The 26,650-nt window shown below is 39.8% G+C and overlaps 1 protein-coding gene across 3 annotated transcripts; it reads right to left on the bottom strand.

Moving 5' to 3' along the window:
* Positions 1–336: 336 nt before the first annotated feature.
* On the bottom strand, positions 337–23,827 carry scamp5a (secretory carrier membrane protein 5a). 3 transcript variants are annotated; one of them, XM_077211237.1, is made up of 7 exons: positions 23,520–23,827; positions 16,286–16,346; positions 14,658–14,777; positions 13,825–13,981; positions 13,627–13,728; positions 11,920–12,037; positions 337–3,250 (listed from the first exon to the last, which is right to left on the bottom strand). In XM_077211237.1, the coding sequence occupies exons 2-7, from the start codon at positions 16,290–16,292 to the stop codon at positions 3,059–3,061; spliced, it is 696 nt and encodes a 231-aa protein (XP_077067352.1). In that variant the 5' UTR covers positions 16,293–16,346; positions 23,520–23,827; the 3' UTR covers positions 337–3,058. The 3 variants fall into 3 exon arrangements, with proteins under 3 accessions (XP_077067352.1, XP_077067351.1, XP_077067353.1); XM_077211236.1 differs by lacking the exon at positions 23,520–23,827 and adding an exon at positions 20,393–20,662; XM_077211238.1 differs by lacking the exon at positions 23,520–23,827 and adding an exon at positions 16,913–16,955.
* Positions 23,828–26,650: the final 2,823 nt, after the last annotated feature.

The raw sequence follows: 26,650 nt of genomic DNA, 5'->3' as shown, positions 1-26,650 counted from the left end.
AGTGTTCAGTTATTTTAAATATCATTGAGATACGATTATAGTTTTTCCATGTTCATTTTAATTTTACTCAACTGTAGGTAATTTAGTTGTTGTTTGCCATTTTTTATTAGTCTTTAGTTTTCATTAGTCTATAATCTGTATAGTTTTTTTTATTTAAGTTTTAGTTATTTTAGTACATCAATTTAAACTAAATGTAAACGAGAAATACTGCCTTTGCATCAGACTGAAATAAAATAAGTTTAAGGTTTTTCTTTACTTTTATTTTATTAAAATAATGAAAATGGGTTTTTATGATTTTATTTTTAATTAACTATAATGAATTGGAAGGACACACAATAAACATTATCTGTTTATTATCCATCAGGGAGAGACAAAATAATATAAAAGTAATAAAACTGAACCAAAAAAATAATAATCTCAAACTTCAAAAACAACCACCTTCAGAACCCACAACCATTGAGCTTTATGTTTGCATGATTTGTAAGTATAGTTTTTCTCAGGAAACCTAACATCTGTTGTTTACATTGTATTTATTACAAATTAAGAACAATTTAAGATGATTAAGCACACTAAACATAGTGGCTGAGGGAAGAAATATGGCTAAATTGATATCAATACAAAATCATTTAAATGTTTGACCATTAAAGCTCAGGGAAAAAAGAGGTAAAAAATGGAAACCTGTAAAATGTACCAGACTCTAGTTATTGTCTCCAAGTCAACAATACATTCTACTGTAGGCTTGACAAATTAATTAACATCTACAGACACACGGCACAAGGTTTGGTTGAATTCACAAATTTACCAAGCACCACACACAACTCACTATACAAAGACAACTATCTGTTTTATGTTACTACTGGCATCTTTCCACTCACTTAACTTTACAGTATGAACAAGGCTTTATCTACTGTTGGAATACATAGGCATAAAGATCAGGGCACAAAAGAACATGGCGGGTCTTGGAAAGGACAGTGACCTTAGCTTTTGCTGGTGCGGCTGAAAATAGTATTCTTGTTGATATAATCAAATCATGCATGTCAGATATCAATATTGCTTCCGTCAATGTTTTCTTAGGTGACTGTCAGAAAACAAACAGGTTTAAAACATCCAGTCCACCAGAGGGCACAACAGGACTATTCATTTCAATCAGGGATGAAACTTCAGCCAAGCTTTGCACAGGAAGTCCAGTCTTACCAAAAAGCCCTACAACTGTATATTAAGCATCACACAGTGGAACAGTTACGCTTAAAACACTCAAGTTAGTACATACATTAACGAAATTTTAACAAAAAGATCTTTACATAAACAAAAAAGTACATAGAAAAAGTCCCCAAACATACATGAATAATATCACACATGGCATGGGTGTATTAAACGTTTCACAGTTCTTGAAATGATTAAAAGTATTTTACAAGCCTTGGTAGAGACATTGAGATGACATATTACATATACTGTACACTATTATTTAATCTATTTCATTTTCTTTTCTTTATACTCCTTAACCTATGACCCAGTTCTACAGTCAACCGTGTACTGATCACTAACCAGCTCCTCATAGATACTGTAAATTCTGAATTTGAACAACAAATCTACCTAAATGCTCTACTTTATACAAATCCACAATTTTTCCAAGTCTGAAAGACGTTAAATAATCTCTAAATGTTAGTGCTGTCAAATCAATTAATCACGATTAATCGCATCTAACAAAAGTTTGTAAATATGTAAATGTATATATATATATATACACACACACACACAATCTTTTATGTTAGATGCGATTAATCGCAATAATCAATTTGAAAGCACTACTAAATTTATGTAATTCAGGAATTTCACACAGAAATTGCTTGTCTATGTGTAATAGAGCAAATATTTTCAAGGAAAAGTCAAGAAAAATCATCATAAATGGACCATTTTGGGGAGAAGTACTGCTGTACTGTACATCACTTGTAATCAATAATTAATATGATAAAACATATATATTGTACTTGTGACAATATTACTTCATAATGTGCTTTAATTGTAGTTTTTAACCCAGTGGAGAATAAACCACCCAGAAGCCAGAAATGACTGAAATTCAGTCTCAGATTATGTAGAAGAAGCCTGTGGCTAAGAGTAGATTAAATATTTACTCTATTCGAGAGCATTTAAATTGAACTAATGTACAAACATACAACATGTACATGTACAAATATTTCATCAAATCGATTTCGTTAGAACCTCGGCTATAGTACATCAGTGTTAAAATGAGACGATTAAATCCTGAGGTAAAACACCACAACTACACACATTAAAACAACCTTTAACGCAAACAAAAATACGCAACAACGTAAACATATGGCTTTCCTTTGTACTTTCAAAGAAAATGAAACAAAAACTAAAACAAAACAAGCTCTCTTTGTACTTGCAATTGATGTAAAGTGCTCAACAAAAAACAATGTAATGTTTATAAGCATTATACCTTTTAATCTGTGAGATCAAGTAAATACCAGTCAATTTATTAACGGAAGCTGATCTTTTCTTCTGTCTGTGCATAAAATTTATTTATTCTTAAGACGTGAGAGTAAATATGTGTATGCTAAATAGTCGAAATGTGTTTTTGAATACTTAACAGCCAACCAACTGGCTTGCAAATACCACGAATCAGACAACCATCTGAGAATCTATTTACTGTAGAAACATAGTGAGCTTTGGAATGTTTCCTTATCGGTGATCTAGTGTTTAAAATACATTAAGTGGAGAAACACTACACAACTGTTAATTAAATCTGCAGTAATACCACATGGAAAGACTTATACTTTCCTATTTACGGGGTCTAAATACCAAAAGCAACTCCTTAAACTATCACAAACTTTTAAAACAGTTTAAGCAAAAGCTTATGTATTGTTGTACTGTGGGAACCTATTTGAATTCAAATTGGTCATATATCTTTCCTTTCTCCCTCCCCCAAACTAGTCTTTTACTGACTTTCTCCCTCCCCCAAACTAGTCTTTTACTGACTTTATCCCTCCCAAATACCCTGTTTCTGTCCCCTCCCCCCATTGAGGCTGTAAAGGATCTACATTGGCTCGTCATAGTTGTAGGTTGGTGCAGCGGAGTACTGTTGTTGACCCGGCATGGCCCCCTGCGCAGCGCCCATAGCTGCCTGCTGAGCTGCCTGCTGGACATGAGGGTTCTTCCAAGCACCGGTGGTCCATTCCTCCTGAGCCTTGCTCATGCTGCCTCCGCTGCCACGGTAGAAGTTGTGAACCTAAGATAGAAGACAATTTATTGCTTGAAGGTTGATCTTTTATAGCTCAGGATATTAATAACTAAGGCTGTGCCGGTCAACTTGGCGGTTGTCAGCCGCGGTGGTAGAGCAGGGATGTGCCCGAAGCTGAATAACCTTATTTGAACTGACACGGATATTGGGTCTCATTCATGAAACACGAGCAGAACAAATTTTTGTGTAAATCATGTGTAAAGTGGTTCTGGCGGAAATTTTCGGATTCATTAAAATGTTCGTATTTTCCAAATGTTAGTTGGTACGCAAGAAATCTACACCTGCTCCCAGCCACGCGTAAATAGTGCGCTTAACACCCGAACGTTTTGCTCATTAATAAGGCTGCATTTTAATTCACCTTAATCGGGTACATATTTACACAGCATTTTGAAAAAATATTATATATAGTAATTACATACGGTTTTTCTTATTATGAGAGCCAGTAATGGCATCTGCGATGGTGGTCCTTCTCCAGTTTTAATACGATTTTTCCGAAGTGAACTAATTAGTTTTTTGCTCTCAAGTTTAATGTCGAACCATTTTCTTCTCACTTCTGGGAATGTTCGATTAACAGATGAAACTCCATTGACTGCATCTGTAATATGCTGCCAAGTGCCAAGCTTCCTTTTTTTTAGGACCCGATACGCCACTATGTACGCTTGAAAATAAAATGTGGCGTTTTGAATGAACTTCTGATAATAAAACTTCAATTTCTGCATCTGAGAATTTTTTCATTTTCATTCGCATTCATGTCATAATATGATGCCCATATATAGTTGTCAGTCGGATTTAATGGGCGGGATTTATGGTAATTGAGAATGAACGTGCACGCGCATCCCATTTACGACTGATTGGAATTCATTAACACACACACACACATTTCACTATCAGATCTGACGTTTACGAAGTATTTGTGAATCAGGAGAAGAGTTTTCGGGAAGGTCTCTTTACGCGTAAATCACTCGCATATTCACTCGTATATTTACGAATGTTTCATGAATGAGACCCATTGGGTCTATTTCACTAATAATTGCGTGGATTATTTCGTATTTGTACACACAGGAGAACTTCTCACGAAAAATCTCCGCCTAGTTCGTAGCTGTAAACGAACTGTAAAAAAAGATGGATGACGCACCTTCACTCTCTTCCATTGGTGAAAAGTGAACCCGGAACCCGAGTCTGCGCAGTAGTGAACGCGGGACCCGAGTCTGCAGAGTAGGGAACACGGGACCCGAGTCTGCCGAGTAGGGAACGCGGGACCCGAGTCTGCCGAGTAGTGAACGCGGGACCCGAGTCTGCCGAGTAGTGAACGCGGGACCCGAGTCTGCCGAGTAGTGAACGCGGGACCCGAGTCTGCCCAGTAGTGAACGCGGGACCCGAGTCTGCCCAGTAGTGAACGCGGGACCCGAGTCTGCCCAGTAGTGAACGCGGGACCCGAGTCTGCCGAGTAGGGAACGCGGGACCCGAGTCTGCCGAGTAGGGAACGCGGGACCCGAGTCTGCCGAGTATAGGGAACGCGGGACCCGAGTCTGCCGAGTAGTGAACGCGGGACCCGAGTCTGCCGAGTAGTGAACGCGGGACCCGAGTCTGCCGAGTAGTGAACGCGGGACCCGAGTCTGCCCAGTAGTGAGCGCGGGACCCGAGTCTGCCCAGTAGTGAACGCGGGACCCGAGTCTGCCCAATAGTGAACCCGGAACCCGAGTCTGCGCAGTAGTGAACGCGGGACCCGAGTCTGCCCAGTAGTGAACGCGGGACCCGAGTCTGCCGAGTAGGGAACGCGGGACCCGAGTCTGCCGAGTAGGGAACGCGGGACCCGAGTCTGCCGAGTAGTGAACGCGGGACCCGAGTCTGCCGAGTAGTGAACGCGGGACCCGAGTCTGCCCAGTAGTGAACGCGGGACCCGAGTCTGCCCAGTAGTGAACGCGGGACCCGAGTCTGCCCAGTAGTGAACGCGGGACCCGAGTCTGCCAAGTAGTGAACGCGGGACCCGAGTCTGCCCAGTAGTGAACGCGGGACCCGAGTCTGCCAAGTAGTGAACGCGGGACCCGAGTCTGCCCAGTAGTGAACGCGGGACCCGAGTCTGCCAAGTAGTGAACGCGGGACCCGAGTCTGCCCAGTAGTGAACGCGGGACCCGAGTCTGCCCAGTAGTGCACGCGGGACCCGAGTCTGCCCAGTAGTGAACGCGGTACCCGAGTCTGCCCAGTAGTGAACGCGGGGCCTGAGTCTGCCCAGTAGTGAACGCGGGACCCCAGTCTGCCCAGTAGTGAACGCGGGACCCCAGTCTGCCCAGTAGTGAACGCGGGACCCGAGTCTGCCCAGTAGTGAACGCGGGACCCGAGTCTGCCCAGTAGTGAACGCGGGGCCCGAGTCTGCCCAGTAGTGAACGAGGGACCCGAGTCTGCCCAGTAGTGAACGCGGGACCCGAGTCTGCCCAGTAGTGAACGCGGGGCCCGAGTCTGCCCAGTAGTGAACGAGGGACCCGAGTCTGCCCAGTAGTGAACGAGGGACCCGAGTCTGCCCAGTAGTGAACGCGGGACCCGAGTCTGCCCAGTAGTGAACGCGGGACCCAAGTCTGCCCAGTCTTTGATACCAATCTTTCATTTGAAAGTCACGTTTCTAGTATCTATAAAAACGCATTCTTCCTTCTTAAAAATAAGTCTAAATTACATCATATGGTCTCAATGACAAATGTGGAACAATTAGTTAATGCGTTCATGACATCAAGGCTAGATTATTGTAATTATACTTATGGGTGGTTGCCAACTAATAAAACAAATAGGTTGAGAACTTGAACTTTACAGCAGATTTTTTTTTTTACAGCCTGGTGCAAAAAGTGTTTTTTGTCTATACAGCTAATTTTGCCCTTCATGACAACTTTTTTATAACTCATCCGTTTAAATTATATTAAGCCTTAAAGTTCTGCATAATTAAGGGCGTGGCCACTTGAGTGACAGGTGGATTGCCGCTCCTGTCACCACTAGCCGTTTGTCTGCTGTCTGTTAGCGTCACGTCACCTAATCTCACTTTTTAGCCCATTTTCAGTTATCTGGAAGTGACGCGCTAACAAGTTTGCCCACTTTAGGCTTCAAAAATGCTCCTCAGAAACCTACGGGTGACGTCTGTCACGGTGTGGGTTTGTGTTATGTTCCTTGTTTTTGTCTGTCATGTGTTTCCCTGTCTTTTCATGTTCAGCTGTTCCCCGTTTTGTTGATTAGTCTCCCCATGTGTTTCTGATTAGCCACGCCCCCTTGTTATCTTGTTTAGCTTGTTTGCCTGTGTATTTATACCCTTGTTCTTCAGTTGGTGTTTGTCGGTCGTTGTTTGATGTGAGACGTTTCCTGTAGCTGTTCCGTGTCCTGTGTGCCTTATTCTGAGTTTTCCCTTGATTACTGTCTGTTAGATGATTAAAGTGCTTGCGATTGGATTCACTCTCTGCTTCATCCTTGCTGCTGCGTAACAACGTCACGGACACTACGTCCATATTTATTTACAGTCTATGTTGCAAACGTGCTCTGCATTATTCAGAGACACCTTTTGTAGAAGAAGCTATTATGCAGCTTTTCTTACTCTGAATATGATTGAATGTATTTAAGATTAATTAAATTGTATTATTTAACAATTTTATTATATAATTTTATAAATGGATTATATTAGGGATGGCCCGATACCGATACTGGCATCGGGGATCGGGTCGATACTGTCCTCATATACTCGTACTCGTACTCAAAAAAATTCGCCGATACCACGCCCCGATACCTCGTACATTTTGCGAAACGAAACTGGCCGCCGCGAGTGCTTTGTCGAGGTGAACTGAGGCATAGGGACGTGCACTCCCAACGCAAAAGAGTGCGGCGCGGCACTAGATCTGATGGCCGAGCGTGAGCGCGGGCGCGGGCGGTAATGCACTCACTCTGTGTGTGCGGGTTCCGGGAGAATAAAACGATTCGCGGGACTCCCGCAAACTAGAAATATCTATGAATACAACATATTAAAACTAATAGATTTTCATTCATCTGTTGCAGAAAAGCAAGAAGAACAACTAAAACAAAATAGAAACGATTTACAGGCCAGAGTTTCTATTCATAACATGTTTGCAGCGTTGAGCGATGTAGCCAATCACAGACATGCGTGTTGATTTCTTGAACGCAATGGCTAATCAGAAGCATTTAAGATAGACTCCCCTCACTGCTCAAAACTTTTTTGTTCAGTGCTGAATTCTGTATGCTGGCAAATCCTCTAATTATAACAAACAAAGTGTGGATATTATGAAAGATTCATTGTGCAGTCAGCTTCATTGATAATAACAGATGTGTGAGATCGCGATGAACTGTCAGCTTTTTAGGAATTAGACTATTAAGGGAGCGCACTTTGGGCGAATTCAGTCATGTCAGACCATGCACGCAGTAACTGCTTGCTTTTATGTTAAATTAACAGTGGTTTGTGTGTTAATACATTTATTATTTTACTCATTATTATTTATTTTTAGACTTGTTAAAACAAGCAGAGAAGAAAATAAAAACAGTCTTCTAACCTGTGTTCTAAAATAGTCTTCTGTCTTCTTTTCTGTGAGCCTATAGTTACTTTTGCGGTAGAAATATCGGTATCGGTACTCGATATCGGCAAGTACACAAATGTTAATACTCGTACTCGTATCGGTTTGAAAAAAAATGGTATCGGGCCATCCCTAGATTATATAATATAATTAATGCAACATAAGGGGAAAATTATGTTTATGCTTTAAACATAAGAAAGAACCTTTTCATAGTTCCTAGAACTATTGGCGGAAGTTCCCGGATTTTGGCGTGTTTTCATAGCAGGAACTAGGAACTATTTTAGTTCTAGGAACTCTTTTGGAGGAACTAATTTAGCTCCTACTTCAGAGTAGGGTCTAAACCAGCGCTATAGGAACTATCCGTGACGTAGTGACGCTGTTTGGCCGAAAGCACGCGAAACACCAGCATCCGCCATTTTAAAAAAAGGCTGCGTACACTAGAGCCCTGCATTTCAGCCCGAACCCGATGGGCCCCGACTTATTTACGCCCCTAGGGCCGGGCTTCGGGCCAATTTTCAAGACATAGTTCACGTGCGAGCCGGGCCTCTGGCCTTTTTTGGGTTATCCTTTTTATATTTTTATACATTAATTAAAAGAAAATATGAGAAGTTGACGTAGACGATAGAAAAACAAACATAAAAAGACATTTCATAACCTGTTTTTAACCTATCTTATAATTACACTGACATATGACTGACATGACAGTCTCACGCACACAGAAGGTTTCTCGTAAGCATGACCCACGATTCACCTCATGTGCAATGGAACATATTTAGAGAAAAATCGCAGATATTCCACTGTGGATTCTGTTCTTTTTCTCCACGATGCTCTGTAAGAGACTGTTCTAACTTTTCGTTTGATTGGACTTTATTTTCGTTTAATTGTTGGAAACTACTGAAAAAAAGAATGGCCATGTTCTGTGGTGCATTTTTGAGGTAAGATAACCTGCAAGTTTGTTTTTAATTTATTTTATTTAATTTGTTTAGATTGTAGGCTATTGCTCATTTCGTTTGCGAGCGCTGTTGCGAGCAGCCTGAGCCTGCCTCAGTAGTATTTCAAAAAAAATTGTTTTACTCACTGTGGTTTAATAAATAAACATTTATTAAACTAACTGTCTGTGTGATATGCTTGAAGTGTTTTATATCTATGGATTTTATTGTAGCCAAGCAAAGCATTAGCGTCGATTTGAGAGGCTAAATTGATCAAACATGTTTTACTCGCTGTCGGCTCGGCTGCTTGGTCGTCATTTAAAAAAAATGCTCCAAACATTTGTCTAAATTAACTTAATAAATAAATGAAAAGAAACATAACTAACAAAACTGTCCTATTTTAATGGCTGCAAATAGGGCAGGCTGTCGCTGTGTAATGAAAAAATAATAAAAAAGGGGCTCGGACTCGGGTTGATAATTTTGATGAGCTGTCGGACACGGGTCGTGCTAGGGCCTGAGCGTCTCGGGCCAGGGTCGGGCTCTAGTGTACACACACAGATTATAGTCTATATATTTACTCCACTAACTAACTCTACGAACATGGAAAACAGCGACAGATGGGCTTCTTAACCTTAAGCTGAGGAGAAAATCCAACGCAACTTTTGAGGGGACCAAGAGAAACATGATTATGTACAGCTAGCAGCACTGGACATCAACCACACGGCATACGCTAATAACTTTTTATATAAGGTCTTTCTATGTATAACAGTTCTATCTAATAACGTATTAGACAGGACTGTTAGACAGATTGCAAACTAATGAACACAAAGAATGTGTGCACTGTTTGCTCAGGCTCTGGCTGGCGTTCTCAGCGCCGTCAAAATAAAGGTCCACCGCACCGTCAAAATAAAAGTCACAACATCACGTGCATCTTGCATCACTTCAGAGTTCCTACTGGCGGTGCGAATGCAACCAGAAAACTTTCCTAGGGGAACCATCAGTTCTCGGGGGACCACCCTGGTGGTTAGTTCCTAGAACTATCCAGTGCGAAATCCCCTATTCTTCAATATAATTATTGTCGTGTTAGGATGAAATATAAATTCTTAACACGGTTATAAGGCCGTACAGAGTAAGTACTTTGTTCATACATGTGGTTTCAGTTGTTCCTATATTTTTTCATAAATTTAGAATAACTTTTATTACAAAGTTTTGGTGAATAGTGATTTGTTCTTAAAATCGTTCGTATGCACATTTCACGCACACATTTGTGCGTACGCATGTTTAGTGAATGAGACCCAATGGCTTCAAAACGTATAACGAATTCTGCAGAACAATAGAAAAATATTCGACAGACACTCCACAAAGCTCTGTTAACAAAAGAATTAGTAGGTTAGCAATGAAATGTTACATCGCAACCGTGGAAACATCTGGATTCGTGCCGAATGAGAGCGGTATATGAGCCCATAAATTTAAGCTATTTTCGCACGCGCGTGAACTTAGTTTTGCGGAGAAATCTTCATCTCACAGATAAGAAAATATTTCGAGCGAACATAAATCAATTTTGCATTTAAAATAAGTATTTGGATGTGCGCAGACGTTCTCTTTCGCATGTGCAAAGTTTCACTTTCTTGCTCCTTTCATCTTTCATACCAGCCGTATGCGCTCTCTAAGCGCAGACAGCTCGCTTGCTCAACACAACCCAGCTGCTAAATTCTGATTGGCTAGCTTGTCAACCAATCACAAGACTCCCTGCATCACCGACTGTGGAAGAGGAAAAATACATGTCGGAAGATATTTATGTTTAATTTATTTAATGGCTTGATTTAAGTTCAAATGTCTACCACTCGACGACCACAGTTTATTTTTTAGCTTATTTTTAAGCTATTTTTTTTAGCTTATTTTTAATCAAAATCAAATCGTACTATTACTGTACATAATGGCATGTCCCAGTGTTTGCTACCCCTCAAGTGGTAGTCCTAACTTCTTTCTGAACTGCAAGTTATGTAATTAACATTAGTGAAATATTAATGTGACCGAGCTGGGGTCTCAAATTTTACACATTTTCAGAAATGAAGATGGACAGACTTTTCCCCTTTTAATGAAATAAGTGTGTAAAAACGGTACATTGCGCACATTAGAATAAAAAAGCCATCAAATATGGAATATTAAATAAAAATGGAATTATTTAAACAAAAACATTCACAGCAGAGATGTTCTGTAAAACAACTATCATACTAAAAAAAAATATACTGTATTTTCTTATATACTATTTTAGGACGGATAGTGTTCACATTGGGATGCAGGCTTGTTCCCCTCTCTGCAAAAAATTAAAATTACAGAACTTCTCTGCTGTGAATGTTTTTGTTTACTTGAACTTAAATTGAAGTTTTCAATCCATTAAACAAATTAAACATAAATATCTTCCACCATGTATTTTCCTCTTCCACAGTCGGTGATGCAGGGAGTCTTGTGATTGGTTTTCAAGCCAGCCAATCAGAATTTAGCAGCCTCATCTCTGATTGGCTGGAATTATGGCATATTGTAATGCTGGGTTGTGTTGAGCAAGCCAGCCGTCTGTGCTTAGAGAGCGTGTACGGCTGGTATGAAAGGAACAAGAAAGTGAAACTTTGCACATGCAAAAGAGAATGTCTGCGCACATCCAAATACTTATTTTAAATGCAAAATTAATTTTCGTTCGCTTGAAATATTTTCTTATCTGCGAGACGAACATTTCTCCTCAAAACTCAGGTCACGCGCGTGCGAAATGCCCTTTGCGAAATGCCCTTTTGCGCGCTCAAAATGTGATCTTGCACGCTCAGAATTGTGACCAATTCTCACCCCATATATTTATACCCAACCACCGCACCACTAGTAGTTGGTCCACCGCCAAAATGTGTCACAGCCACAGCTCTATTAATAAGATGTTTTAACCACAGGACAAGTTTTCAAATATAACATTTCAAGAATTGTTAAAGATATCTGTTATCAAGTTATTAATGTTTTTAAAGATAAAAAAAAGTGTTTTACTGAGGATTTTTGCTCAGGAGAAAAAAAGACAGGAGAGTACTGTAAATGATGTGCAGGATAAACATTATATTAATCAACAAAAAACATTGAGAACAAGAGATCAGTTTATATTAGAAAACAATAATGATGGAGGAACAATAACGGGTACCTTGGTGAGGGCAATGAAGGAGAAAACAGCCACGACAGTGAACATTATGGTTGGAATCAGCATAACAACGGCAGAGCCAATATTAGTGCTGAAAAAAGTGATTGTGGCCAGCCAGCCACTGAAATACAAAAACATAAAGAGGAGAAATTCTCGTCATTAACATGCCACTTAAAAAGTACAGTACATGAAAAGATTGTATAAATTCAGAATATTGCATAACATCCTAATATACTCTAAACAGACCATACTATGTGTGTGCTAAAAATAATATGTGACGCAAGAGTATATGAATCATTTGAGTTTCTATAGGGTAACTCAAATGGAATTGAACCTGCATTGTTCTATCTATCTATCTATCTATCTATCTATCTATCTATCTATCTATCTATCTGTCTATTAGTCTGTCTATCTATATATATATATATATATATATATATATATATATATATCTGTCTGTCTATCTATCTATCTATCTATCTATGTATCTATATATCTGTCTATCTATCTATATATATCTGTCTGTCTATCAGTCTATCTATCAATCAATCTGTCTGTCTATCTATCTGTCTGTGTCTATCAGTCTGTCTATCTATCTATCTATCTATCTATATATATATATATATATATATATATATCTGTCTGTATATCAGTCTGTCTGTCTGTCTATCAATCTATCTGTCTGTCTGTCAACCTTTCTGTCTGATCTATCTATCTATCTGTGTCTATCAGTTTGTCTCTCTCTCTCTCTCTCTCTCTTTATATATATATATATATATATATATATATATATCTGTCTGTATATCAGTCTGTTTGTCTATCTATCTGTGTCTGTCAGTCTGTTCTTTAGTAATTCCTAAAGGCAGAGATGCTGATATTGATCAAGGCCTGTAGGCTAAGATACGTCGACAACGGTGGTCTACGAATCGCCACACCTTTAGTATGATGGGGGAAGTTGTAATTACCTGATTGGTCAGTTTGAACATCTCACATTTGGGTTACAGACACATGGTCAAGGAAGTAACTGGAAGTAAGATTGTAACTGTTGCTCTGTCTCTTTTATTCTCTGGCTCTCTTTCTTTGGGCACTCTTTCTTTGCCTCCTCTTTTCTTTATCTCTTACTCTCTACACACTATTTTTTTCTCAGGTAACATTTTACATACATGTATATGCTGGGTACAATTAATGGTCTCAATTTGTATCATCTCATACATCTATTTTGTAACTATTTTCTACTATTTTTCTAACTATTTTTTTTATTTCGAACAAAAAACATTAAAAAAAAATAAACATAAAAAAACAAAAAAAACATTGTCATTAAACCATTTCAATTACAAATAACGTGCCAACTAGTTTTGATTTGGTATTGACTTTGAAGTGCTACTTATTGGAATACAATATTGTCAGACTAAAGCAACGCTCTTCCACACATTTAAGCTATTGTAAATGCGCTTATTTCCGTCGTTGGTATAAGTAACATTGGGTGGAAATAGACAAGAAATGTACAGTTTTCTACCATCTTGCTGATAATGTTTCTTTAGTCATTCAGCAATCCTGCCACCTGAACCACTGAAGGAAATCCACCCTTACATATCTATCTATCTATCTACCCGTGTATATATCTGTCTGTTTGTCTATCTATTCATCTATCTGTCTGTCTATTTATCTTTCCGTCTGATTTTATTTCTTAAACACAATGAGCTGTTTTACCAAACTCCCCATCCTGGGATTCCAACGGCCTGAATGATACTAATCACCACTTGCGCCATGAAGACGAAAAAGAACATCATGAAGTTGAAAGAACTGTCTGTCCTGTAAAAGAAAGAGTGAACTGCATTAGGGTCAAGCACAATGACATGATTACAATTCATAGACTACTTTGAAACATATTTAATGAACTTAACTCACTTGAAGGCCTTGTAGATGGGCCTAAACCAGCACACGTATGAGCATGGGGTGAACAGTATCAGCCACAGAATGGCCATACCAAAATTGGTTGCTCCGCCCCCTCCGCACATCCATGCTAGACAGCCAATCAGGTTTGCTGCTAGAGTGGCACTATTCACTGCGAGTGAGAAAAAAAATAGTTAATTTAATATTAACTTAAAAGTGTTCTCTTACAAAGTATATTTAATGTATATCATGTGTACATAATATTGCATTTGATGCATACTTTAGGGTTGTAGGAGACTACATTACAAGGAAAACTAAAATTTCATCTGTTGGAATGGGGTTGGAATTTATGACACACAATGACTAAAGTTCAATAGCTAAGTAAACTAAGTTCAAAGCTAAAAAATACTTTAGAAACTAATACAAATGTGTATTTATTTCAACAAACACTTACTTTTCAACTCCCAGACCCATTTCAAAATAGTTCCCAATTAGTGTGCTATAAAAAAGGAGTTTGTAAATATCCTACATGGCAAAAGCAACTCTTATGCTTGTGATACTTAATGATAATCAAGTAAACTGTACAATAACAGGAGTAATATGACACCCCACGCAGTTACCCATGGACTGATAGATCAAAACACAAAACCAGTCTCTACAAGTTTTCATGTGTCTGGATTTTCTCAGTTTACAGTGAAAACAAAAGAGACACTGTAATGGCAAAAAAAGCCACATGATTGCAATCTACTCAGTACACACACACACACACACACTAATGAACAAAAAATTACATGCAGTGAGAATACTTCAAAAATATATAATACATGCTGAAATATTTAAGAACATACATATCCATAGGTAATACATTCGTTTGCACATTGATCGCCACTGGTCTGGGATCTCGTTGAAGTCTTGGTAAAAACATGGTTTCAGTGGAATGAACCGTGGTAGAGGAGGGAAATTGTTTTCTGTGGGGAAAAAAACAATTTAAAGCTCAACCTCTTAAGTCCTGGTTCAGTAACAAAACTAATATAACATTCCACGGAAGTGGACCATTTGGACCATGGTAGGACCATGCTATTCTTTGAACTGCATTGAATTAGGGCTGGGCGATATGGCCTAAAAAAAAAATCCCCGATTTTTTCACAAAAAATCCGATTTAAAACGATTTTTTTCTCTCCCTACTTAAAATCAATCTGCAGATGACAAAGAAATTGTTCAAAACAAGTTTTAACTTTATTTTGTTTTAATATTCCCTTCTGGGATTTGATCTCGATTAAAGTGCAATCAGAAACAAGAAGCCAAAAAGACAAGAGGACAGGCCCTGTCTTTGAAAACAATGAAATTGTAACATAAAATAAAATGGGTGGATTGGAATTGGGGGGATGTGTAAAAAAACAAAAAACTTGCATCACAATAAGTGTATTGTGATTGTCAAATTATTTGGTAACTAAACAATTTTTTTAAGTTTACTGGTATGCTACTGTTTTTATTATTGCTTAACACAAATTTCACAATTTCAATTCAATTCTTGTGATTTGATTCTGATCTTGATTCAATATAAATTCCTTTGGATAAATAGGTACAGTAGATACGTTAATGTGTTATTGTTCTCCCAAAAAAAAAAAATCACCTAATGCTGTAAATGCTTTATACAGAAAGCCCTGTCAGCTGGTATTATTAAAGGTTAAAACCAACTCAAATTAAATATAATGCGTTTTTTATTTTATAATGCGTCTAACTAACATGCGTGCTATGGGTCATTAAAAGGCATCCTGAGGTAAATGTAACGTTACATGGCATATGTTGTTCTCCAGCTGTTTTATGGACATCTTTCCGCGGTTGAAAAACACTGATCGATCGATTTTATTACATCTCGGTAAGTTTGTAGTAAAGAGTAACAGATGATCGGTTCACGTGCCGCTTGAACTGAGATCTGCCAGCGTTCTTTCACGTCACATTTACAAGCGCCAAAACGGTGTTTATTGTTTGAATTTTGTAATAAAATTGACAGAATCTGAGAGCTGAGAATCTGTTTCATATCGATAGTAACCTGCTCTGTCTTGTCTGTCGGTGTCAGTGTTCTCTTTGCTTCGCGATTTTTCTCTGCGTGCGAAAATGGATGTGTGGCGTGAGAGCGTGTAAATTGCGTCTCTCACAGTGAACTCGTGAGAGTTGGCGGCCCTGCAGATTCAGCTTGTAGCCTAAATGTTTTCGACGGGTGTGCTTCTGCTGCCTTGCTCATTTCCCATGTTGTTTGTGTATCTCTATCATGGCAAGCGCTGAGCCCGGTCGGAACTACGGGAGCCCAGATGGGAGCGTCGGCGGTTGTTAAAGAGAAAACCGATTTTCATTAAAAAAAACAAATCGGCGTAAACTACACATTCGAGTTAATCGATAAAATCGATTTATCGCCCAGCCCTAACTTGAATATGGTAACAATTCAGTTTGGTTTACGAAAGTTAAAAGCTCTCACCTGCCATGGATATTGTTTTTTTCTTTCAGATCACCAACGTCAAACTTTAATTTTTAAAAACCTGTAAAAACACACATTACAGACACAACAAATTCACACATTGCAATGAAACACAAGAAGTGTTTATTATACAACACATTGAAACTTAATTTTCCAGTATAATGCATTCCAGTGTGAAAGCGAAGCTTGTTCTGTGATGTGCATCTAAATTTTCAGCAAAATAAAAACAAACAACCAGAGAGCCATGGAATAACTTTAGCAAACACAAGCAAGATCCAGCTGTGTCCCTAATAAAGCAAATGTTTTCACTCCTCATTCAGGATTACAAACATGACACCTATAAACCTTAAAGGCACAGTATGTAATTTTCGCTAGAGGTCGCTTATTCAAAACGAAGGCGTGGCTTCATGACGCCATGAATGAGCGTGGAATCATGGGAGTTGTACAGCCGATGGAAAGGAATCCGATGGAAATCATGTTGCTAAATGACATTCATTTTAAAATACATTGTATGATGGAGAAAGCTATGTTAGCCACTTGACAAAATAGTGTTGTCTCTGAGGCATGGTAAAAACATGTTACTCGGAGTAAATCAAGAAAACAAGCGATTCAAACAATAAGACTAACCATGTTGCGCTGTATAACAATGATTCGTTTTCTGTTGATCAATCATACGCGTCGAATTCGGTGGGGACGGTGGGTACGCGTGTCTCCACCAGATTTCGACATGAGTAGGGCTGTGACGGTATGGGATTTTTTCTTAACGCGGTGAAGAAGCAACAAATCTCGCGGTTTGGCGGTTGACATTTATATTAAATTGTAAATAAAATAATTAACTATTAATTAGGCTAAACATAAACAACCTTTTTTAAAAAGTGCAAAATAAAAGGGCAATAGTCTGAACAAGTATTCGGCTGTTGGGCCACTAAAGTGAATCGTCAAGTCCTGCTGCTTTATTTTTCGGTCTTCAGGTTTCGTGACAGGAAAACCACAACAAAGCACAAGGAAAACTACAACTACATTTGGATTATTAGACAATGTCGAAATAAAGTGAGTCTGCAGAGTTTTGCATTCAAAGGCATGTAAAGGGAACCATTGACACAGAGAAGAAAGAGTTAACTTCACGTGTGCTCTCGCTCATGACCGCTACTGAACATCTGAACACAAACAACGATCAAATGCACATCGATAGATCTTCTTCCGTCTGTTCTTCAAAATGTAATCAAATGTATATTTCTGCAAGCATGTTTAAACTGGTTAACTGACAGTGTCTAAGGCAGGCAAAGGCATTTTTCAAGTCGAGTTCGCACGCCACTGCGCAATATACACACACATTACCACGGGTGGGGTTCATTTCATAAACTGTGGACAAGCTTATTTAATGTAGCCTATAAATTAATGCATATGTCAAAAAAACGGATAATGTTATACTTTGTAGTAGCGCTATCGTTGCATAATAATCTGTTTGGTTGTAAAATGTATTACCTGAATCAATGAAATGAAATCTATTGTCTCGTCCTGTGGAATCATTCATTCACAGACAGCTTACGAAGATGTTCAACTAATAAAGATCTTCATCGTTGGCAAAAATATGATGCATTTGCAGATTTGCTTTCACTAGACTGTAAGTCCACGGCCACTTCATCCAACGCTCTTGATGTTTTTAAATCTTCCTGTTACGACTCCGAGTCGAGTGTGAATTGAAAGCGCTTCAGTGATTCAGTGCGTGCAGGAAACTGAACAGATCATTCAAACTGATTCGCGAACCGATTTAGACAGATCAGCCAACTTGTTTGAAGTCTTTAAACAGAATCGACTCAAAAGAGTGATTCCTTTGTGAATTGAGCATCGCTCCTGCCCATAAAAAAAAGATACAGCGCGCTTGGAATAAACATGTATTGCATTAAAATAAAGTAACGAGAGGAACGTCGCCCAACGTAACGAAGAGGTACAGAAAACTTTCAGGAGAAAAAAAAAAAGTTCGGTGATGACCTCACACCGCGGTAGGCATCTCATTCACGCGATATTGCGGTGATGCGGTTATCGTCACACCCCTAGTCATGAGTCATGTACCCACCACTTTTTTTTTTTTAAACTTCGAGCTCAATTTAGCGGTTCTGCTGCTGCACTGGACACGCTTCTCTGTTCATAACACTGCAACAATGTAATCATTTGGTGACCGTTGTTTATGTACATTAAACCACTTAAAGCTTTTTCACGTTAGAACTTATATATAAAGTGAGAACCGTGGGGAGTCAACCCACAGCCTCTCCGCTGCCCTGCTGAAAATGTCAGATAACGTCCATAATAATTGGACTTTGGGTTCGATTTTTTGACAGTTTTCAGTGGTTATGAGGGGCAATATGAGAGAGAAATTTGGTAATCATTGTTTAGCTACATTAAACCACATCATGTCATTTTGTCAATATGATAGGCCTACTTATGAAGCAGAATAGTAGGTCATATGTCTAATGCTTTTCGAAAACGTAAGGCTTTCTTCTTTATAAAACGAGTCGGACATCATCGCATTTTTGTATACATTTTGATTTATTTACATTAGTAAGCTACAGGACATCGTCTTTCAAAACATGACCTGCGCGAAAGAGAAAAAAAAATGAATGCGTCATTGTACCCAATGAAAATTCACTTCCAAATGCGTCTCTGTCCCCAGCACAATTCAAACCAAACTGACGCCGATGTATTCAATGTATCCAAAAAGTTGCTCACCTGTCTAATAAAACACATAATATATTAAAGTGTCTTTGGTGATTACTCTCTACAAAAGTAAAACTGGAAATCGAGGGTAACACGGATATGATGTCATTGACAGGCGAGGCAATGACATGATCAGTGTCCTGGTTAAAATTGCTGATGTCTCTGAATTTAATTTTTTTTGGAAATGTTTGGGATAATGTAAGTACAGAAGTCAACAAAATATATAGGCCTAATGTTGTTCTAGTGGTTTTTGGATATTTTAATCTTAAAATCTTACATATTGTGCCTTTAAGCAGCCTGTATTTTCAGATTAAAGTTCATATTCTGCGGATTCATAGAAGATACCGTGACAACAACAACAAAACAAAACAAAAACTGACAAACTGATGTCATAATGACTGAATACCTTGATTTTTTAAAACCCAAAATTACTTTTGTTCAGAGATACACATAATTTACTTATTTATGGTGAATATTACAAATATGATATTACATTTTTTTGAAAACTCTAAAAATATTGGCCTAATCTGTTTATGGGAATCAAGTTAATGCATTCACATGACGCTAACATTTTTTTTAAATATTGTTACATTCAGAGTAGGTAATATTTTCGAACATGTAGGCCCTTAACATAATTGTCACATTGTAGCTGTTGATTGTTATTAAAATTAACTCTGAGTTGATCCTTGGAATGAATCAGGAATACAGGCCTGCTAACTGAATCATCCTTTCTTTGGACTCCGTCCATACAGCTGTCAATAGGACACGATTAGAGTTAGTAGAATGACGAATGATTCATTAGGAACCTAAAATAATCTTTTTGTAGTGATTATTCTAAAACCGTTTATTTGTAGCGAATATTTACAAACGTTTATCCGTAGCGACTATATTTTAACCGAATTCTTTGGAAGTTTTTATGTACCATTTATTCGTAGCTATTATCATCAAACATTTATTTGTAGCGATAATTCTTAACCGATTACTGGTAGCTTTTTATCGCTCGATTCTAGCCAAACCCAGTTGCAAAGTGAAGGGCATGTCGCTGTGGTGGTTGTATATGAAAAGATAATCTAGTTGTCCAAACGTTATATTTCATTAATCCAAATGAGTAGTATTGTTATAGAACGCAAGATAAGAATTGAAGGAGAAAACAAGAGCAAGAGAATATTTTGCGAACACATTTTCATTTATTTCGGAGCGGTAAAGAGGTCGAGCACAGCGTCCTTCAAGGGAAAAGATGGAGCTGAACGGGGAGGTGTTTTATTCAACAGTGCAAGCTAAGACTGCATCAATTTATGCTTTTCCCTGGCACGTAAGACATATAAATATGTTCAGAGTACATAAATGTAAAAAACAAGAGTAAGAAAGTGAAAAAATCCGTGGAAATCCTACCTTCTCGCGCGTTCACCCAAGAATATGCTGCCAATGCACGCGCTCAGTTGCATCTATTAAACCGCTTTCCATTCAATGATCGATGCACTTGTGATGGAGATGTTTTCCAAATCAGTTATATTACGAGATAATAAGAAAATGGGAGTGAAAACAATCACGTCACGGTACTCCTACACACACATACGCACGCAAGCGCGTCGACGAGCATCAGTTCCGCGAGGGATGAGTGTGTGTGTGTGATGCAAATCAGCTCGTGTGTGTTAGCACTCTACACTCGCGATATTTCACTTTTCACATTTTTCAGACGTGTGTGGCCGCTCTCCACGGTACTGAAGCAAAGTAATTTTATATATAGACTATGACTTAGGTAAAAACATTATTTATGTGTAAAAGGTAATACATTTATTAAATGTATGATATATATATATATATATATATATATATATATATATATATATATATATATATATATATATAGCCTTTAGGCACACGCACACACATACATGTATTACCTTTTACACATACAGAATGTTATTACTTAGGCAACTATAATAATTTGTGCGTGTATGCATTTTATACATTTAATGTATCACCTTTTGCACATACAGAATGTTGTGGTAGACTAGACAATACAGAATAGTCACAACCAGTCCTGCACTGGACTCTTATTTTGTGCTTCTGTTTTGTTCCTGTTTAACTTGTAGTCAGTTTGTAGTTTTCTTTATTGAATAGTTTCATTGATTGTTTCCAGATGTTTCTTGTTTGTTGGCCCTTCATTCCTGTATGTATTTTCAGGCCTACTTGTGTGTCGCTTGTTCAGTATCTGGTGTTGTCCTTTGTTGATGCATCAGATACATTGTTTTTTGCTTGCCTTTTTTTTGCCCCTTGTTTGAATTTACTGTTATTGTTTTGTTTGTTGCCTGTTTCCCCATGCCTGGATGTACTTTAAAGGGATAGTTCACCCAAAAATGAAAATTCTGTCAGTATTTACTCACCCTCATGTTGTTCAAACGCCGTAAGACCTTCGTTCATCTTCGGAACACGAATTAAGATATTTTTGATGAAATCTGAGAGCTGGATCACTCCTCCATACTAGTCCATAGGCTTCTTCAGGGATTGAAACTTGCCAGCCCCGAAAGTTATTAAAGATATCGTTAAAATAGTCCAAGTGACTACAGTGGCTCAATCTTAAGTTTATCAAGCGACGAGAATACTTTTTGTGCGCAAAAAAAAATTAAATAATGACTTTATTTCAACTATTCATTTCCTTCTCTGTGGGCCTCTAGTCAGTTCACTAGTGTAATAGTGTAAACTTCTGTTGTTGTACGTCACAAGCATCACACACATGACCAGCGTCGGCCAATAGTGAGCCTACGTGTGACGTAACTCTACGCAATCACACTACGTTGCCAATCTTTGTTTTACACCTTGGTGTGTTATATTTTATTACAAATGTGACATTGATTTTCTTACCTCTCAGCTATTGTTCATTGTTTTGCCAGACTGATCTCATGAAATGGCGTATGTATGACACGCCAATTCGTATTTCCATTTTTGGCGTGCTATCAACACGCATAATCGCTTTTCAGCGTGTTTATCAACGCCTTTGACTTAACGTTATATTACTGTATTATGTATATATAGATATATGACCTACCCCAACCCCGTCCCTAAACCTACCCGTCACTGGGGTTAATACCATTTATGAGTGTTCTCCTACCATCCTAGGAAAAAAAAGATCGCTCCACAGATGTAGATATAGATTTTGCTTCGTTTCGTTCGGACATTTAACGGCGTACACATACACGCGGAATCACTCGGACATTTAATGGCGTAGACATACACGCAAAAGATTTCGGCGTGGACATACACGCGGATAGCTCAAAATGCGTATAGATAACACGCCACTTGACTTGAAAGTGGCGTGTATGTTTACGCAAAGTCATGATGTCATGTTGGTTTTGCATAACACATAATTGACTACACTTTTTGGTTTTCAAGAAAACATTGGAATTAGTCCATTTATCATATTTATAATATTAATATAATCCTGTTTGTTTAGTTATGAAGTTTTTTCTACCCAATGGTATCATGGTTAAAAAAGAATGTGATTTATAGTCCATCAACGTTTTTAATCTTCAATAAACTTGACATTTTGTATGATTCTTAATTTTGATTTTATAGGACTCAAGTCCTTGACTCATTCGCATGCAGTAAACTTCCACCACAAATCTAGGGTGGCTCCTTGGCCTAATTTTAGCGTGAAAGCAAATGAGCAAGTAATCTGCTCTATGTCGAAGAGTGTGGTGCCACTCTCCACCCTCACTGTAAACCAATGCCAAGGGGGCAGACACTGCTTTAGCTATAGGTGGGACAGCTACATTAAATTACATAATAAATCACTGAAAATTTACTACCAATCAGATTCAGTGGTGTCTGTTGACACACAACCTAGGATCACATATCAAAGAGCTGCTTTTATGCTCTTTCATACAGTATTGATTATTACTGGACTATTAAAAAATATATATTCATATTCATGAAACAATCAACCTCTCCTGGCTAATTTATGCAATAATATAGTATAATGTATTAATCCATGGGTTTATTAACATTTGTGGGAAAACTGAATAAAAAATATTTATCTTCATTCTATATTTTCTCCAAAAACAGAAATTCTTAAATTCACTTAAAAAGCTGAAATTGCTTATGTTATCTTATTTAAAGAATGTTTAGATACTGGTATTTGACTACAAAATACAAAAACTAAGCAAATATTATTTACAGTGTAAAATACAGAGAAAATTACTTATTTCGTGTCCGTATAACACAATCTTTTGCAACAGTTCAAATGTAGGCCACCTGTAAGAGCTTGCAAAAGAAGTCTCCAGCCCAGAGAGACACATATGAGAGGAGGTCATCCTTTTAAGGGCCTGGTAGGCTGGGCAGCTTGGAGAATTTCCAAGATGCAAGTTCAAAAGAGGAAAGGGCGAGAATAGCAAAGCAGTAAAAGCATGCACTGCCTAATTGCTTTTTAGCAAAACCAAAAAAAAGAAGAAAAAAGAAAGAAAAGGAATTGTACATGTAAAGATATGCACACTTGTATGTGTGTGCTTAAATAACTTACCAAGAGATGACTGTAAGACAGTTGAAGACACTTCAGACAAGGTCCCCTGTAAACATAAACATGCATGAATTATGCGTGTCTGCTGTTCAGGGGCGTCCGGCGGCTGCCTGCTTATCCCAGCTTGGACTGTAAGAACGGGAGACTCATGTTGAGTTCAACTATTCCCCTTTCCTTCAAATGGAAGGCACAGGCACTATAGCAGTCCAAAAATAAAACCCTGAGCCCGTTACTCAGAATGCATACTGACTGGTGACGGTGTAGAGGGAACCGTCAGCGAAGCAGGGGGGATCCAGGTCACCTTAGATATTACCAATATTACCACTCCTCCTTCCCCGTCACACCAGATGCACTCCCTCATTCACACATCTATAAGCACAGCACCCCCTACAGTTAAGAAGAAGAAGCAGTTGTTTCCTTTAACTGACTCTCTGATTGTGCTAGGACCAGCCAATCGTCGAGATAATTCAGTATTCGCACTCCCCTTCGTCTCAGGGGGGAAAGTGCTGCATCCATACATTCCGTGAATGTACGGGGAGCCAGGGACAGGCCGAACGGAAGTACTGTGTACTGGTAAGACTGTCCCTCGAAAGCGAATCTCAGAAAAGGCCTGTGATGAGGCGCTATTGGAATGTGAAAGTAAGCATCTTTCAGATCCACTGAGAGAAACCAATCTCCTGGGCGTACTTGCGCGAGGATATGTTTGGTTGTTAACATTCTGAACGAGCGAATCATTAGTGCTTTGTTCAGGTGTCTGAGATCTAGGATGGGGCGGAGACCGCCATTCTTTTTCGGGACGAGAAAATAGCGGCTGTAAAAACCTGCCCCGCTCATAGAGGGGGAAACAGTTTCCACAGCGCCCTTTTCTATTAATTTGCCTGTTCTCGAGCGCCATTAGTGGCTGACTCTGACGGAGATGAAGGACGCGGATAAGGCCCCGTTTCTCGACGCGCCTATCTCCACCAGCGGGCTGTTTGGACCGGCGGTTAAAGGTTTCGCCGAACGCTTCACTGAGGCCCAGAATGCTTCACAAGCTATGCGCCATTTCCTGCCTAAACGCTCCAGCTCATCGCAGAGCAGACAGAGGCCGCCACAGCCGCGGCGGGCTAGAGCAGCCCCCACCGCCTCTCAGCCCGCGCCTCAGACTGACGCTCGACGCCGCTCATGCTCCCACAACCGCAAGCCGCCTCCTGAGCGACGGGGTCCTCGGCCCAAGATTGTGCTGAACCCTGAGCCTCGAAAGCCTTCCTAGCCACAGGAATGAGAAGAGAGATTGCGTGTCTCGCAAAAGCCGGACCACTCTCTCTTCAATATCTCAAACATTACCCAGTCCCCTTACAGGCGGCTGGAAATGTCCACACAGCAGTCAATGGGCCAGTCACAGAGCTCGCTCACCTGCAAACAAACGCCATTTTTACGGCGACGCACAGAAAACACAAAAAGACTCTTTTTCTGCCTGTGTCACTAAGGGTTCACATGTCCACAAAGTGTGCATTCCCAGATACTGTCAAAACAGTGCCAAATTCATTCCCAGCTCAGGCTGCACGCCCCATGAATGTAGATCACGTGCCTACGGTCATGTACGCACCACTACACACAAGCACTGTTCACACAGTTATGAATTCATCCCCAGTAAAAGCGGGAAACATTATAAAAGTGACGTGTGTGCCTACCGCTTTCTATGCACCCCCACTTATAAACACTGTCCCTACAGTGTTAAACACAACCCCAGCTCAGGCTGCGAGTTTTACAGACATAGCGCGCGCTGTTGTAATCACACACGCGCCCATTCACTCAGCTGCTCAGCGCGTGCCCGCGCCTCTGAGAGCTACGAGCTCAGGCGATTCGCTGGCCGGGTCTCTACGTCACAGCGGCCCGCCCCTTGCCTGTATTCAGCCCATATCTGTACACGCAGCGGCATGGGAAAACATTCCAGATATGCCGAAATGGGTGTTGAATATAATAAAGCACGGATACTCACTCCAGTTCGCTCGCAGACCACCACGTTTTACGACTGTGGTTGAGACGAAAGTGAGAAAGGAGTGTTCGCATGTTCTACGCACCGAGGTGCGCAAATTAATAGAAAAGGGCGCTGTGGAAACTGTTCCCCCCTCTATGAGCGGGGCAGGTTTTTACAGCCGCTATTTTCTCGTCCCGAAAAAGGATGGCGGTCTCCGCCCCATCCTAGATCTCAGACACCTGAACAAAGCATTAATGATTCGCTCGTTCAGAATGTTAACAACCAAACATATCCTCGCACAAGTACGCCCAGGAGATTGGTTTCTCTCAGTGGATCTGAAAGATGCTTACTTTCACATTCCAATAGGGCCTCATCACAGGCCTTTTCTGAGATTCGCTTTCGAGGGACAGTCTTACCAGTACACAGTACTTCCGTTCGGCCTGTCCCTGGCTCCCCGTACATTCACGAAATGTATGGATGAAGCACTTTCCCCCTTGAGGCGAAGGAGAGTGCGAATACTGAATTATCTCGACGATTGGCTGGTCCTAGCACAATCCGAGAGTCAGTTAATAACACACAGATCTTGGATTATCAGCCATCTAGAATGCCTCGGTCTAAGAATCAATTTTGCAAAAAGTATACTATCTCCCAGCCAGAAGATTTCTTTCCTGGGAATAGTTCTGGACTCGATACAAATGACAGCTCGTCTGCGCTCACCATCCGGCGCCTTGCAACATCATTCAGGGCGGGCGCGCGCGCCCCCGTCAAGCGGTTTCAGAGGATGCTAGGTCTCATGGCCTCAGCATCGGCCGTACTCCAGCTAGGATTGTTGCATATGCGTCCTCTCCAACGCTGGCTCAAGAGCCGCGTCCCTGCTCACGCCTGGCGTTCGGACCACCTTTTAATCAGAGCGAACCACGGCTGTATAAAAGCCCTGACGCACTGGAAAGCCGCCGACTGGTACCAGTCAGGCGTGAGTCTGGGTGTGAACACAAGGAGAAAGATTATCACAACAGATGCCTCCAAAATAGGTTGGGGGGCCCTTTAGCGTACTCGCTTTTCTACAAGGGCTTCTGGAGGCGGGCTGCACCCCCTCCACGCTCAAAGTATATGTGGCGGCCATCACAGCGTCACACGACCCTGTGATGGAACGTCCATTGGGAAGAAACGACCT

This window comes from Siphateles boraxobius, unplaced genomic scaffold (assembly GCF_051911475.1).
Source record: "Siphateles boraxobius isolate OS27281-9 unplaced genomic scaffold, OSU_SipBor_1 65, whole genome shotgun sequence".
Lineage (NCBI taxonomy): Eukaryota > Metazoa > Chordata > Actinopteri > Cypriniformes > Leuciscidae > Siphateles > Siphateles boraxobius.
Note: the sequence above shows the minus strand (reverse complement) of the source record. Positions and strands in the feature narration are given on the sequence as shown.

What these genes read in the sequence shown, in the direction of transcription:
- scamp5a (XM_077211237.1), bottom strand. An exon ending in CCCATCTACAAGGCCTTCAA is followed by an intron (nt 13,729 to 13,824) that starts GTGAGTTAAGTT and finishes TTTCTTTTACAG; the next exon opens with GACAGACAGTTCTTTCAACT. An exon ending in CCTTCATTGCCCTCACCAAG is followed by an intron (nt 3,251 to 11,919) that starts GTACCCGTTATT and finishes CTTCTATCTTAG; the next exon opens with GTTCACAACTTCTACCGTGG.